Below are 16,336 nucleotides of genomic sequence, written 5' to 3'. Positions count from 1 at the left end.
CAGCCCAACAGTAGTCGGAGTTCCCACCATTCAGAAACTGAAGGTCAATATTGATTTCTTAAACCATTAATTAAACAAGTGATACACACACAGCGTTTACTTCCTAGCCTTACAAATTCAGGGAGATCTTAGAGTCTTACAATAAGGGAAATGAAGATTTTCATTGGTAGACCTGGTGTTTTTGCAGCTGACTTTATCCGTGAAAGAAACCTGCAGCAACATGATCCAGTGAGATTATAACAGGTAAAATAAAATAATTAAGCAGCTCATTAAATTACCTCATCAAATTCTTCAGTCATTTTTCGGATTATTTCAGAATTCTGCATATGTCGAAACATCTCTGCTGTAACAACTCCTACAATATAAATATCGCATTATTAGCACTGTTAATATGAAAGAGGCAGATGGGAGACAACATGACTCCTGCTAAAATGTAAAAATGATCAATTTTCAGCTTACCTACAGAAAAAAAACCCCATGTATAATAAGTTACCCATTTTCTATTTTATCATTCATACATAGCAAGCACTTGGCACCAATACTACATATATTTTGGTGTGTGTGCATATATATATATGGAGTTTATTATTACCTTTTTTGAAAAGTGTTTTTGTGTGTGTGGAAACACGCACATCTAGAATTTACTCATTCACTCATAACCAGAAATCAAGGATACTTGTGCCAGACCACTTCATCAGTCCAGAGACTACACTAATCTGAAATGACCTTTCAGGATTCAAGACTCTAAATAGGGTAAGACAATTCTGAAAGGTTCTGCTGCTACTGATTATCTTCTGCACTGTAATAAACACAGTGATTTCACACAATTTCTATCTGTCTTAGCCTCAAATTGTTGAGAGTGTGAATGGAGATATAAAACCGAATAGATCTCCTCAAGCCTATTGCCACTACACTGCAAAATTCATGACAAGGACCATCTCAGAAAGCATAACAGATTCTGCAGTTTTATCTGGCAACAATAATCAAAAGGTCACTGCTCTTGAAAGCATGGATAACCTCCGAGGAATGCTGCTAGCTTTCTGGAGATTTATGCATGTTAGAAGTTTATCAGGACAGAGAAATGCTCGAGCAGAACAAATTACATCCAGTCCTACTCTGTCAAGCGCAGTGACACACTGCAGGGAAAGTTAGTTTTTTCCCTTCAAAAGGAGATGAGGAGAAAAAAGAATGGAAGACATTGAAACAGGCAAAGAAAAACAGAGAACAAAGATGAAAATAAAATATGGAAATACAATCTTACTGTAGACAGACCACCTTAAAGCTGCCCATAGTATCTTTCAAATCAAGCATCTCTACAAAGGCTATGAAACAATCAAAGCACCCAATGATAAGAACAAATCCAAACTAGAATTCCAAGACTGAACAAGTTAAACTATCAACATTGAGAGCACCGTCACTTTCTGAAATAACAGCAGGAGCTGAGAAAGATGGAATGTTAAGTACCAATACTGCATTTTCTCTGGTATGAATACAAAAGGCTTAATCTGCAGTTTAAAATACAGAATATAATTTCTACCCCCTGTGCCCCCACCTTCAGAAACACTAGCTTCAACTACAAGAACTTAAAAATGTAAACTGGCTGCAGGGATGGATCATCTGTAGTATAAAAGCAAAGAATGAGAATTTTACTCTATTACTCTTTAAAAGGATGAGTAAACACTTCAGTATCTTACCTTTGCAGCCTGAACACTGAATAAAGAAGTTAATGAGATCAAGAAGTGCTATATCTCTGTCATGTTTGTATGACTCTATCCAGTCATCCACTACAGACTGAAAAGAAACAAATATAAAGACATATTTTAGTTTCCAGAAATTGAGGAATGTTATTTAACTGCTTTGCAGTAAGTGATTTTTGTTCCTTCCGCAAATAACCTGAACTCTGCATTTTTTGATTAGTACAGAAAAAAATGCTTGAATAATCCTTTACTGCCATAATATCAGTTTTCAAGAAAATAAAACATCTATTCTATAAATATACGTATACAAACCTGGCACCTAAACACAGAGCACAGGAATACCATACACTCCTAGAGTAACTTTTTTTTTTGAAGAATGTAAAAACAACTGCTGTATTTTACAGAAGCAGTTTTTCTCTCCCCCTCCACCCCTTCCCCAGCCTAGTGACACTTTTTTAAGGACAGAATTCTAGGTGTTCAGTTCCAACAGCTACAACTCCCTACACTCCTCAAAAATTTGCCCCTTTGATGAACTGTGCTCCATACACTTAACAGGATGAACAGCACTGCCCTATGCTGCATGGACATTAGCTACTCTATATTCACTAAACCAAACAGGAATAAGAGCATTAAAGGGAAGCAAATTAATAGGCAACCTGTGATAATGGTTTTGAGAAAACAGAATTTACATGCAATTAGGTTTAAACGATCCATGTGTGCAGTACAAACTGTCTACTGCAGAAGTCAGAAAAACATACATCATACAATTAATTTATTAATACAGGCAGTAAAGACTCACTCTGGTATCAAGCCCTCAGTTTAAGGTTTTTAGTATGTTGATATCCTGGCCTTAAAATCTAGAGTCATTCTAAACAGAGATGAGGGAATAGTTCAGCACTTCCTTAAGACAACAGGAGTACACAGCATCTCTAATGCTTCCTGTCTGTACTCTTCTCACCGCTTACTCCCACATCTATCAGTGCTGTGAGGACAAGCAAAAGCAATTGCCATGAAGAAAAACTTTTTAACACAAACACAACTAAATCCCTCTTCCCTAAAGCTAAGACTGTTTAGAGTATGATGCACAACTTTTGTCAGCAAGACAAAGAATGAAAAACTTGAAGTGGAATTATCACAGTGTTCCCAGTAGGAACAAAACCTACAAATTAGTACTGATTTGACTGGTCTGTGGGGAGGAAGGAAAATAATCTAGGAAGTATCTTAAATTAGGGTTATAAAGGTCGCTGTGCAGAACAGTAGAATGTTAGATATCCCAGGCAGCCCTGTTTTAAGAATTTATTTACTTTGAAGAACCTCCAGCAAAACAGTAGTTTCCCAAAACATTTTGTCTCCATGGCTGAACCATCTGTTTTTGCCAGAGAACAGATACTTATTCACAAGAAAGTATGGAACAGAAAATAAGTATTATTATCGAAATCTTTTTAGGTAAGCAATGCTGAGGGCCACAGAGAAAACTTTTCACACTGAAAGCTGAATGGACTTGACTTTAGAAATGCTTTGAGAATTTTTCTTAATTTTGACAAAAAATAATACTAAGATTCACTCTATGACCCAGATATCAATTCCCCAATTCAACAGCCATCAGGGCTGGCAAAGGTTCTTTCTGTTTTCAAGAAAGCAAAAGATATTGACTGTGTATCATTTTAAACAGTTACAATGTCCTGAAGATACAGCTGCTTGTAACTGGCTGAAAATATAGTGCACACAGCAACAGTCAGAAAAGCACCTTTTTTCCACCTGCTTTGAAATACAGCAGAACAAAACAAATGATGGAAATACCAGAATTTCTCTGTGCAAATACATCAGAGTAGTCTGTTCTTTTTTAAAAGTCAGAACTAAACTTCTGCCAAGGAATTCAGGCTTCGAAGTACCCAGCTCTCATGCAGGAGCCTGCAACTGTTCAGAGGACTGCACGCAGACCCAGCTTCCTGAACGCGTAACACGGGAGCTGTAAACTCTACATTTTCAATCCCAAAGATAGTCTTTTTTTGGAGGCTGCTGAGGAGTCACATGAGTGAGTCAGCAGGAAGGCTTCATGGCTGACAGGCTTATGCTTTAACCCTCTCTTCACTGAAGGATTCTCACAGTCAAGCAAAGGCTTTACTGATTTAACTGAAAAATCAGAATTTTAGTGCTCAATTTCTTAACAGACTTAACTTCATTCTTGTCTGTAAATGCAGTGGAGAGAGCACCTAATGCAGAGGCTTCTAACACGTTATCATTTCCTGACAAATTCCACCCAATTAGTGTTGCAATATACATTAGCCAAGCCAACCAAGCCAACTTAGGGGAAGTTTAAAGAGCAGCCTGTAAGTTGCAGCTAGTGATTTTACTTTGGGTGGGAGAAGTAATTTTTTGGGTTTTGGATAATTTAAGCCCTGAGAGCACCCAGAAACTACAGATTTCTTGTTGAGTTCTATGACAACTACAGGCATAAACATTTGTATTAATTACAGCTGCATAAAAAGGGCTTTTAAGGTCATGTCATCTGAAATAACCTTTCTTCGCCTGATATACCAAAAACACACTTTCAATCATAGTTTGAACTTCTTCATTATATATGCGTTTATTCATCCCTGACATTTAGAAATGAAAAAAAATCAGTTCACTGAAATTCAAACCTTAAAGCAAAACCACTTTTTTAAATCTCAATCTAGGACCTACAAATTTAGTGGAATTAGGCATTATTTTATTAAAGCATATGTTCAGTAAAATAAGTCTTAAATTGTATATTCATCCAAATCAGACTCTTACCTGCATAGCACTCTTGCCCATTTTAACTACTTCAAACAGCATCATGTTTTCCACACCATTCTGTTGGTGATGTCCATTCATCCGATTTGGACCACCAGGTTTCCCTCCTCCGTTCCCGCTTTTCCCCTTCTCTGCTGGTCCTTTTTTCCCTTTCTTACAGGTCTGCAATCACACATACACAATAAGTTTTAGTTGAGTACTATGTAGTAATTAAAAAAAAACCAAACCAAACAAACAAAAACTCCAGCAATTTATTATCCGTAACATGACAACTATAAACAGGGCCTTTTGATTTGAAGAACCAGATTTAAAAATCCAAAGTTGAGAATAATAGCTGAACCTAACTCATAAAAAGACGTGTGAGATTTCTACAGGTTCCATTTCCTCCTGCCCTCATATAAAAATCTTCTAGCAACTAAAAATGCTGATAGTGACAGTGTACAACACGAAGACTTTTCCTGTGTTTAAATTGTAAAACAGATTATACAGATTTTATTTAAAGCAGCTATAGCAATTCCCTTACAAACTCCAGTAGCGCAACCTCCTATCTGTGACGTACTTGAAAAAAATAATAGTTTTTTGAACGTGAACTCCATTATTGGTTTCTGTTCACTTTTCAAAGTACAAGAGAGCCAGAATTAATGGCACCAACCTAAAGAGACTGCATTAGCAACAATTTCAGTATAGGATGAACACATGCAGAGAGACTAATCAAATCAAAGTTTATCTTTTCTTCCCCATCACCCTTATGCCTCCATAGCACTAAGGAAATCTCATGCAAATACTCAAGACAAAGAATTAAAATGCAAATACAAATATGAACTCTTCACAGAATGCTTGCGTTTTCAGGAAATACCCTGTCCTGGGTATTTCCTAGCTCATTCATCTTCTAAGCAAGCGCTCAACTCTTCAGTTTTTAACAGCAGAAATGTTTCAGTATCCCTATAAACTGAACATACTTTGCCTTTGCCTTGCTTTTGGTTTTTTCCTTCAATATCCTCAAAGTCTGTATCAGAAGAGAAGTGTGTTTCAGACTCCCTGCAATGATAAAAAGACACCCCATTTACACATTTCATCAGAGCCATTCTTAAATTACTACATAAGGTCATACTATGCTCTCAGTCCAGTCAGTCAACTCGTAACAGCAAAGCTGCTTTTTCTCTTCTGTTTAAACCTACTGTCAAGGAACAGAGCAGAGAACATCCTCACACTCACCCTGCCTTCTCCAAGCAATTCGGCAGTGAAGAAAGCCATACAGTAAGGTTAAAAGATGCAAAGGTGGGTAGGAAACAGCAAGAGGTTGGGAACCTTGCTTTTGGCATGTGACAAACATCACAGCATTGGAAAAAAAAAAAAAAAAAGAAAAAAAAAAAAAAACAAAGAGCACTTGTAAGCATCTGCCGCAATTATTTAAACACCACAAAATAGAAGAGGGGGGGAAAAAACAACAGCAACGAAGAAACCACCACCTTCCCTCACAACCGAAGTGTCTCAACAGATCTCTGTATGCTATTAGAAACTAAGCAAGTAAGTAAGAAGTATGCACTTAAGTTGAAAGGTACATAAAAAATGCTTAGGTGAGATTTCTTCCATCAAAAAGATAACCAGTAGTTCTGTTTGGGCTCATAAGCTAGAAAGTTGTTAACCGCTATACAATCTTTCTTCTATCAATACACAAATCCTTTATTGCCAACCTGAATTATAAATAGAGAGTATCTAAACTAAGCATTCTCTATTCCTAAGTTTCCCGTAGACCACAAATGATGCTACTAGACCTTGTTTAATCACATACATGCAGTATGATGAATTCCCGCTGTTGTCACTCATTTTTGATCCTGACTTCACACTTCCTAATTCAATTAACAATGCAATAATAAAGATGACCAGGGAGCACAGGAAACCCAGTCCTATGTATTTGTAACATTCTAAAATAATCCAGAAACTTAAGGTCTCTCACTATTCAAGGGTCTAAAAGGGGTCTTCTGCCTTTTCACATGTATTTTGCCATTTCTGGGTCTGCTGACTGTACTCTGATACAGACTGAAAAGTCTCCAATCAGGGGTTTGGGAGAATGTGAGAAATATTTCTTCTTCAAAACCTCCTAGGTGTTCTTTTCACAGGAAAGAATACTAAGCAACGAACTGTACCAACAGAGTAACAAAAATTATAAACAGCTGTAAAAACAGTACTTCATATTAAACCATCTTCCAATTTACCTTTCTCTCTCCTTAAAGTGATAAAAAACCCACACAAAACCAAATCTTTCTACCTTTTTAGATTTTATACCAATCCAGTAATTTTCAATGTTCTGTTGAAATACATTCACACCAATTTCTTGACAATTAGAAGCTGAAGAACTGGATTCTTTTGGTCTGCTTAAACTAATCATTTTACTTCTCTTTCCAAAGTATAACTTATACCTCAATTTAAAGCTTGGAAATTGCAATGTATGTTTTCTAAAAATTGTAGGAAGAATGGAGAGCTAATAAAATGATGGTAAAACCATCAAGAAACCATCAAGAAACCAATGGCTTATGGAAGCTAAGATCTTGGTTTTAACTAAAGCATTCGGCATTAGGTATTTTACATATTAGGTGACCCGCCCCAGTTATTAAAGGCAAATACTGCAACTACTTTCTCTCTAATGAGGCTTTAAGTAAGGAAACTTTTTTTTTATTCTTAATCGAAGATGGTTTTTATTCAAACATTTTATTCTGAAAGACAAAATCCTAAGAAGTCCATCACATAAAACCAAGTCTGTCACAGTGGCTTCCTACCAGCAAAGTCTGATAATAGATTTAAAATAATTAAGCACTTCTAAAATACTTAATTACTGCTGAATAATCAAGAAAGAATTTAAGCAATGCTTTATCAACATGTCAACAGGAAAAAAATCTAGAACCCTATCTCTCATTTTGTTTTCTTGTTTCCAGGAGAATACCAACCATAATACTAAAGAGCAAGTACATTTAAAAATAAAACTATAAATCATTAAAAACACTTACTGAAGGAGAGTAAAATCAGTTGGTATTTCTGGAGCTGCTATCATTTCTTTATCATCTTCTGCAACACCACTGTATTAGAAAGATACTCAAAAACCCGTCTGAAGTACAAGCTTACTTTTCTTTCCTCCTCTGTAGTGGACAACTTCTGCAATAAAACAACAAAATAAATATCATGAACATCTTTTCCCCACAAATGGAGAAGCAAAAAAGTTGGGACATGAAAAAGTCAGATCACACCACCCAGTTTTTGACCAAGCTTTTCCCTGTTTCAAGATTTTATATGTTCGATTCTTCCCATGATCTTACTACAAAGTACTTCCACAAATGTTAAAAGCATCAAATAAAATACAGAAATGAAATCAGATGAAATCTGATTAGGATGAGGAAAGTGGAATGGTTTTCATTAACACCTTGCAAGCAATAGCTTTTATTTCTAAATCTACACTAGATTTACGTTTGCACTTTTGAACTGTAACACCATGCACTGCAGCACTCAGACTTACCAACACTAGGATATTTCTGACTAACCAAAGCAAAACCAGATTTCATGTTAAATTTAAACACAATATGTGTACATTTAAGGACATTATATATACACCAACTCTGTATCCCCAATGTGTAAACTTCCATGACATTTCCCATGAAGATAAGTTCTTATAACAAGTTCTTACACTCAGCTGTTTCACAACTCCCCATCTTCCAGAGCTGATAAACCAGGCTTACAACAGTTCTACTATTTAAAGCATTTGACAAGACTCTAAGGATATCAAGGAAGATAATACTATCCGCACGCTATAAAGAAAACCATCAGAAACAGCACAGTGTTTTCTCAAGAAAACTAAGATTGTGAAATACTTGCTTTTCAGCTTAATTTTAAGTTGCCACATGAATTTTTAGCTAATTTTTCTATGTTTAAGGGGGGGCAGGGAGGGCAGGAAATCACAGGATACTTTAAATGTGAGATTTAACCATGCAGCGAAAAGTTTTCTGTCAATCATCTGCCCCAGGCTAACTTTTGTACAGCTAAACTAAGAAAGCTTGATATTCACATACTTTAAAGATCCAGCAGCAAAGAAAAAAAAAATCTTCAGAGTCAAAGTCTGCTGCTGACTCTACAGCTTGCTGGAGTGACTAGGTATTTGAGGGACAGATTTAATTTTGGCATGGTAAGCACATGTTGCTTAATGTCTGGTAGCTATGCTTCAGAGACTGCATTTCAACGGAGCATGTAGATAGAGGCTGTACATTTTTTTTCCTGCAAGTGCTTCTTCTGAATGCTAGGGGCCACTGTAGCTTCCAGAATTCAGAGAGCTGAGAGAAACCATAAACCCTGAACTTACTATTGCTCTCTTTCCTCGCATTTCACACAATTATATAAAAGCAGAGAAGTGGAGTGGAAGGAAATAGTGGCAAAATGAGAGGAGGTTCCAGATAGGCTGTTGAATCTCAATTTAGTTTGCAACTACTAAAGCATGTTCCATCCAGAACAGAGTAGAAGATAAAATATGCTTCATAAACTGTTGCTACAGAACGGCACCAACCTTTGTCACCCTACTGCTCCCTTCTCAAAAACCACACAGCACAGGACCAGCGTTTCATGCTCTCCTGCCCCATTTACACACTATTCTGCAAACGGTCATTCACAGGCAGGGTAACATCCCCTCCCCAGCCATTCAGATTCATAGGCTCGGCCACTCCGTATCACCCACTTCAATTCCCCAACAAAATGGGCAAATTATCCCTCAAGAATTTTTCCCCCTGGATTCTCAGGTTAAACTGGTTCAATAGCAGGTATCCAGAGCTAAGACATGGGAAGCACAAGACTGCATAGCCACAAGCATGGATGGGAAGAGTAAAACCCCCTTCTCTGGTGGCAGGGAGCTATTATACCATCCAGGCTGTCTATATGCTCAGTTGGTGACACAGCAAAACACTCTACACTTTGGATTATATTTTTAGTATGCATGTGCATTTATTCTTACTATTTGTTCAGATTCTTTTCAGAAAGTTGAACTTGGAAAAACAGCACACTTCAGTGCTTTGGTCATCAGGCTAGTACCTGATCAGGTGTACTGATCAGGGAGGGGGGAACGAACAGAAACTGAACATGAAAAAGAGATCCAACCACACAGATCCTTTTGGGGCCATGCTTACAATTCAGTTCCAGTGCAAAGATGCAAACTTCAAAACCCACACTGCTCAGTTTCAAGTTCAACCTGACCATCAACATGTTATTTGACTTTTTCTAGTTTACATCCTTCAGTTGAGAAGCAAGACATCTACTGAAGTGACAATTAGGATGCTTCCATGCAAATTTTGTCTTATAGCTCATTAATACTACCTATTTACAATACTAAAATTGCCTATTCCACACAATTTGAAAGTCTGAGGAACAAAGCAAGTTAACCACTTGGATTATCCGTTTTTAGCTCCCTTTACAAAAAGCAAGCTGCTGTCCTATCGAATTTTGAAAAAATTCTCACAAAAATTTTTTAAAGAAAAATTATGAAAAAGAATGGGTAAATTATTAAAGTATATATTCTGTACATCAAACAAGTCAAATCACCTGACAAAACTAGCTCGCTGCAGTTTATACCAACTTGAACTTCTTGAAAGAACGCTTCAGCTTAGTGCAAACAACAAACCATGAAAGAAAACATGGCATTGTTGGGTCAGAATCACCTCCAAAAATGGGAAAGAAATATCAAGTTCTTAGTAGCCTCATGCTTCAGTATCCAATAAGATTTCAATTTCAAGAACTGTTTTTCTTGAAGGAAGAAGAAACCTGGCTCTCATGAATGCAATTCTATCCGAGTGTTATGGAAATCACAGATGAACGCCTTGCAAGAATAGGTGAGGTAAGACTGTAAACGATCTCCAGCGTCAAACTCAAACCACAGCAATGACCAGAACAGCCCTTGTGTTTGTCCCAGTAAAGGATCATTTTTAAAGATTTACACACAACCAGATGACATGGACCTCTGATTTTCAACCATCAGGGTTAGCCAGGGATTCCCTCGGACAGGAGCCAACAGAATCTGCCCAAGGAAGAACATTAGTGATGTTTTTCTTTAATACCTTCCCAACATCCAGTAATACCTCAGGGATTTTTCCAGCCAGAGAGGCTGTCCCTACATTTTCTGACCCCTTATCAATATTTTTTCCATAAGTATTTCCAATCACTTTTTGAATTCAATATTCAGCATCAAAATTGTGTATTCCACACAAAAACTTCCACAGCCAAATTCCATATATCAAGAGGCATGTTCTTTGCTTTGAATTTATCACTTGCCAATTTTATTCGATGTTCTCTTGGTATGGGAAACCACTGGCATTTGTCATCCCCCGTTATCCTTGATCTCAGTAAATGCCTTCTGAAAATTCAAGACTACTGCCAGATGGGGTTTCTTCAGGCACATACTGGTGACTCATTCAAGGCACCCGGTTTGGGTAGTCAATGAAAAAAGGAGAACGGTCCATACAAGCATCCAGTCAGAACTTGTAAAACGTACCAAGTTCATCACAGTGCAGCCTGAACACAGGAAAATTACATTCTTGCAGATGCCATTTCAAACAGGGAAAAGCCTACATTACCTATTAAATGCGCTCAAATAATAAGTTAACTCTAAACCGAGGAGCAGCCCTTCATTTTTTTGCATGTTCACAGAATTCCAGTTTCCATTTTCCCGAGCAGATACTGAAATCTCTCAAGCCTGAAAACTTCCTGAAGCCACTCAACTTTGTGAAATCATAATTAAATTATTAACTATAAAAAGAAAATGTATCCTGCTGAAAGATCACAAGGTGGAGCTCTAGCCTAAAGCTAACCGAGGAAACTCCAAAAGACAGGTCATCCAGAGGTTGACCTAGTTATTTCTGTGCAACAAACTTTATAATAGATTGCTAAAACTGCAGTAATATTGTAGCACATTTCCTTTAGATTTATATTTCCAGTACATAAAGAAACCAGATGATTCCTTCCTCTTTTCTGAAATACATAAACATGTTCAATTCAACAACTCTTCCAAAGACGGAAGTGCACACAGCTGCTGCAGTACCACTAGCCTCTGCTATTTACCTTTCAAAAGCAAGCAGAATAATTTCAAAATACATTTTAATAGCAGAATTAATGTATCCCTTTATTGTACCCAGCTACTTAAAATCTTGCTAACAAAACGTTAATGAGCTAGAAGCCCAGGAGGACAACAGCAGTAGTCCAGGAATGCTAATCACACACAGTGTCGCCAAATATAAGAGGAGTCTCTATTTAGAATAATTTGACTGATAAAACCAAGAGCTAAGCATGAAACACTATAAAGCACCCAAACGTGTCTTCACTGAAAAGGATTTAAATTTTAAAATGTTATTTTTCCTTAATACATTAATAGTTAATTTAAGTATGGTTGTGATTAGTCAAATATACTGGCCAAATGTTGAGATTTGGCAAAAGTTGACAATCATCAGCACAATTCACACAGCAACACATGCCATCAGCAGCTGCTAAGTGCTACCTGTCCTCTCTTCATCTCTATTGCATGACCAAACAGTCTAAACAAACATTAGTTCAGCAAACAGCCTTTCCTAAAAAGAATACACGTGTATATATACAAAAACACACACAAAGAATCATAGGATCTGTCCTGGAAGTTTGTGTTTCATACACTTGTGTAAATGCAGAAACTAGAATATTCCTTAAAAAGCTCATAGCAAAGCATTTCAAGGAGGTGGGTTTCAGGCTGGGTTGGGTTTCCTCACACATGCACTTCTGTTGTTGCTGCTTGGCTTCTATTACATGAAAGGTTTAGAAGGGTGATCAGTATAGTGGTCATCCTTCTTCTGGGAAGGCAGAGATGCAAAGCCTAAATATAGCTTATGTGGCCAGGACAAAGGTTTTGGAAACGCAGGATGGCTGTTGAGAGATGTATTGATTTTTCTCCCTGTAATTCAGTTAACCACCAAAAGTTAAAACCAAAGACCTCACTTCTTAAAGTCAGAAAATTGGAACTTCTGAATTGTAAAGTTGAATGAAGTGTGTGGCTAAAGTTCATCCCTGAATTATTTATCTATTCATGAATGAGAGAGATGTTGATGCTTCAGAACCAATTTGCAGCAGCAACAGTTAACATGCTAGTCAGAGAAAATTTAAACAATCAGAAGTATGTCCAGAATTGTCCCTTAACCATCTTGGTAGAGAAATCAGTTATCAACCACATCATGACCCTCACTCCTTTTCTGAGAGACTAGAATATGCCTGAACTTTTGTTTTATAACATAAGGTTTGGTTGGTTGGAGGTGTTCTCCCATATAAGTATGCTGCTTCAGATCACTTTTGCATTTATCTTCATAGGTGGATTTTTAACCGGTATTTTAACAACTGCATCACACTCCCTGCAGGCCTGGAAGAGTGTATTATTTCTACATGTTATTTCTCCCAACATTATACAACCCAATATTGCAGCCGCCAACAAGCTTTAAAGCAACTTTATAATTTCCGTAAAATACAGAAAATATACTTCAAGTAGCACTCTGTATTGTAACAACTGTGCCTTAACATGATTTAGTTGCAAACATACCAGCAGTTTTGATCATCATGATGGCATAATCAAGACTAATCTGAACAATAATGCAATTAATACCTTTAAAATGCGTTTATTTTTGTGCTGTTAGCTTAACAACTGAGATTTTTAATTCCTTTACAAGACCACCTAGACTAGACGTCATCAATCTACATTCCTTCCTGCTACAGAGACATGGTCTGTACACACAGTAACAGTCCAGGGTGCCAAAGTCACTGAACAGTTACCACTTCAACAAAGAACTGAAATGACCTGATTTATACAGGTCTTATTGCTTTTAGTCATTCTTCACAATTTATTTTCTTCTCAACTTCCATCTCCTACATCCCCTCTGCACCACTTCTGTCCACACATCTCTTTCTCTTCATCTTTCAAAAAAATAAAAAGCAATGTTATGGTTGATATTACGCTATCATGCTACTACTTTATTCCCTAGCCTGTTCTTTATTCCTTTTTTATAATATTTGCTGTTTAGTTCATATAACACGTCTTCCGATTAAGAGTTTGAGAGCCATCTCAGAACATGCTTTACATGCAGTGGTCTGCTGCTGAAAGCAATCAACTTCCTTCCCATTCCCCAAATACACAGGGAAGTTCCTGCTCCCTTCTAGCACCCTAATGAATCTGAAGGAAGCAAATTATGAAAACAAAACCTCCCACCATGATCAGCTCTCCACCGGATCAGCCAACTGAATCAGCTCCTCCTGCAGCCACACAAGTCACTAGATGAACTCTGAACTCTACCCCTCAACAGCAAAGCGGATGGCGAGCTTTGCCCATGCCAGTGCACCAGGAGCAGGACCAGATATATAGAAGTGGCTCCCCGCATGCACCAGGCTGCCAGCTGAGTGGACAGCAGCCCTGCAGTAAGTGCCTGCTTTACCAGTCACTCACACATCACTGAGACACACCATGTTCTGCCTGTAAATCTACCAGGCACGTGCCCAGCCTTAGCTGTCTCTGCAAAGCATTCTCCTTATTCCTTTTCACATGCATTTTCTACATTTTCATTATACAGCAGACTACGCATATACAGAAGCCCAGCTAACAGCTGATGGTGCCTGCCAGGACCAGCCAGGAAATAGCCAAGCACATGGAAAACATAAGTCCCCAGAGGGAATGCACGCATCAGCAAGCAGAAAGCAAAATTTGGTTTTGCTGTTTAATGCTGCCAAAGCAGAAGCTTAAACAGGCTTTATTTTGGGAAAGAAGAAAAAAAAATGTATTTAAAAGGCATATGAAAAAAAACCAGGCTAAAACCTCAAGTGAAGGTTGAGACTTTACCCCAGGTTTAGAGACTTGAAACACGAATAACATCTAAGGACCCCTGTAGCACCCTAATAACTCTGACAAACTCAACTTCACCATCAAACAGTCCCCCTCTCATTAGAAGTATTTTTTGCACTTCTGCTGGTTTTTTGAAATAAATATGTGAAAACAACTACTATAGAAGGAAAAGAGCTTCCTATGGTGTTTCACAGTCATAAGATTACTCATTAAAGTACCATTAATATCTTTAATAAAGGAAGTTACATACTATTTTGAAATACACTGTTATGGTTTGAATCAAATAAGGTTTTTATATTGGTATTTAGTAATTTACACTGTCCAGTAAAATTTGTGTTTAAAACACTTGTGATAAACATTAAAAATACTAAAACATTAATCAACTCTACAATAAATGAAACTATTCCCCTTCTTAAAGGAGGAAATACCTGTATTACTCTCTAATATTCAGCCCAGCAGTACTCCTGAGCTTTGCTAGAATGAACCTGAAATTCCCATACATTTTTAAAATGGTCTGATTCTGGGTGTCTTTAAAAAAGGCAAAGGTAAGATAACAAAACTAGCAGTTACACCTCATTGTGTCTGACACATCTTTCCCTGCCAAAACAGAGATGGCTTCCAGATGTTGCAGTCTGACTGCATGGAAAATGAGGCCCTTAGGAAGAATAAAAGTCAAGTCAGATGACAACCAAGATGCCTACTTAAAAACCCAGAAGAAGAGTACTAGATCATTTACGGTAAAAAGCAAACGCACCTCCCAGCTGCCTGAACACCGTAAGTTCCCAAACTAAATTAAGAATCGATCAATATGCCCCTTTGCACACTGATTTTTCAACAACATAGGCATTTGCACATCCCCTCCAAATCCTGGCTCTTGTAAAAACTAGGGGTGAAGATGCACACGCACTGCCCACAGCAAGCAGGTAACCAGCTAGAAGGTTCTAGGTAGAAGCCTAGAACAGAGTTAGCATGTTCCAATGTGCAGGCAACAGCGATTAATGACTTCAGTACACGTGGCTGAAGCAGGGTTTTCCAACTGACAAGGTATCCATCTAGCAAGTTCTATCTAGTGTTCCTCCACTGATCAATGTGAGCCTGCAAGCTGCCTCACTTTATAGGAGCTTCCCCTGCTACCACATAGATTTTCCCATTTGAAAAGTCCAGGCCTCTAAAGCTCTGTGCCCAAAACTTTGCTCGGGCATTTCTAAGATAAACTGCATTTGATTATAAATTCTGGAGGGGGGACTACACAGTACAGACTCCAATAGCATCAGCTGCTACCATAAGATACAGTCAATACTAGACAGCTGAAATAAGGGAAAACCCCATGAAACAAGACTACTGAAAAGTGGAGAGTAGAATCTCTCAAGCATATTTCCCCAAAGTCAGCCTGTAAGAGCCAAGGTCATAGCGCACTCTGGATAGCCCTTTGAAGAGCCAACTGGGCTCCCCTGCACTGGGATCCCAAGCGTTCTAAGATAAGGAGAACCAGCTCAGTTCTGTATTTCGTCAGCTGAGATCCACCAGAGTATTAGCTGAAGCTTCACACCACGTAAGAATGGTTGAACTGCTTCCAGACAGTAACTAAAGAAAGTCAGTTCAGCACAGAAGCAGAACAGAATATAAGCACAAGTCAAACTGTACCAGTCTTAACTGGATCTTTAAAATAATAATTAAGAAAAAAGAAAAAGGGGGGGAAGAAGGGTAAGAGCGCTTCATGCCTCATTCCATCCTGCTTTCCTCCACTGCACCAGTCCAGCTTTTAACAGACCTGCACTACAGAAAGGACATCACTTACTGGATTCCCCATGGGCTAGCTGCAGAAGGCCACAGCTCTGCATCCAGCACAGTGTGCTCTCCTGTCACCCTCTCAGTTGCATGGCTACTGTCACTATTAGCCTCGCAACAGCAGTATGAAGCTTTATTTATGGTGAAGTACCAGAAATTGCCATCAACTTGGTACTTAGGTACACAATCAAGAGCAATCGTCCATCCT

At 38.0% G+C, this 16,336-nt stretch overlaps 1 protein-coding gene across 11 annotated transcripts in view; it reads right to left on the bottom strand.

Annotated features, from left to right (window-relative positions):
* STAG2 (STAG2 cohesin complex component) overlaps positions 1-16,336 on the bottom strand; it is a 95,837-nt gene that overhangs the window by 46,786 nt on the left and 32,715 nt on the right. For 10 of the 11 annotated variants that reach the window (XR_013957558.1, XR_013957559.1, XM_080624954.1 and 7 more), the window contains exons 2-6: positions 7,478-7,622; positions 5,432-5,510; positions 4,473-4,634; positions 1,695-1,791; positions 279-355 (exon numbers count right to left, since the gene is read on the bottom strand). Coding sequence is in view for 9 of the 11 variants with exons in the window: in XM_080624954.1 (XP_080481080.1) it covers positions 279-355; positions 1,695-1,791; positions 4,473-4,634; positions 5,432-5,510; positions 7,478-7,521 (459 nt within the window). In the remaining 2 variants the exon portion in view is untranslated. The remainder of the gene's footprint in view (positions 1-278; positions 356-1,694; positions 1,792-4,472; positions 4,635-5,431; positions 5,511-7,477; positions 7,623-16,336) is intronic. The other variant, XM_080624956.1, reaches the window with a different exon arrangement.

This window comes from Psittacula echo (genome assembly GCF_963264785.1).
Source record: "Psittacula echo genome assembly, chromosome: 8".
NCBI classification, from domain to species: domain Eukaryota; kingdom Metazoa; phylum Chordata; class Aves; order Psittaciformes; family Psittacidae; genus Psittacula; species Psittacula echo.
Note: the sequence above shows the minus strand (reverse complement) of the source record. Positions and strands in the feature narration are given on the sequence as shown.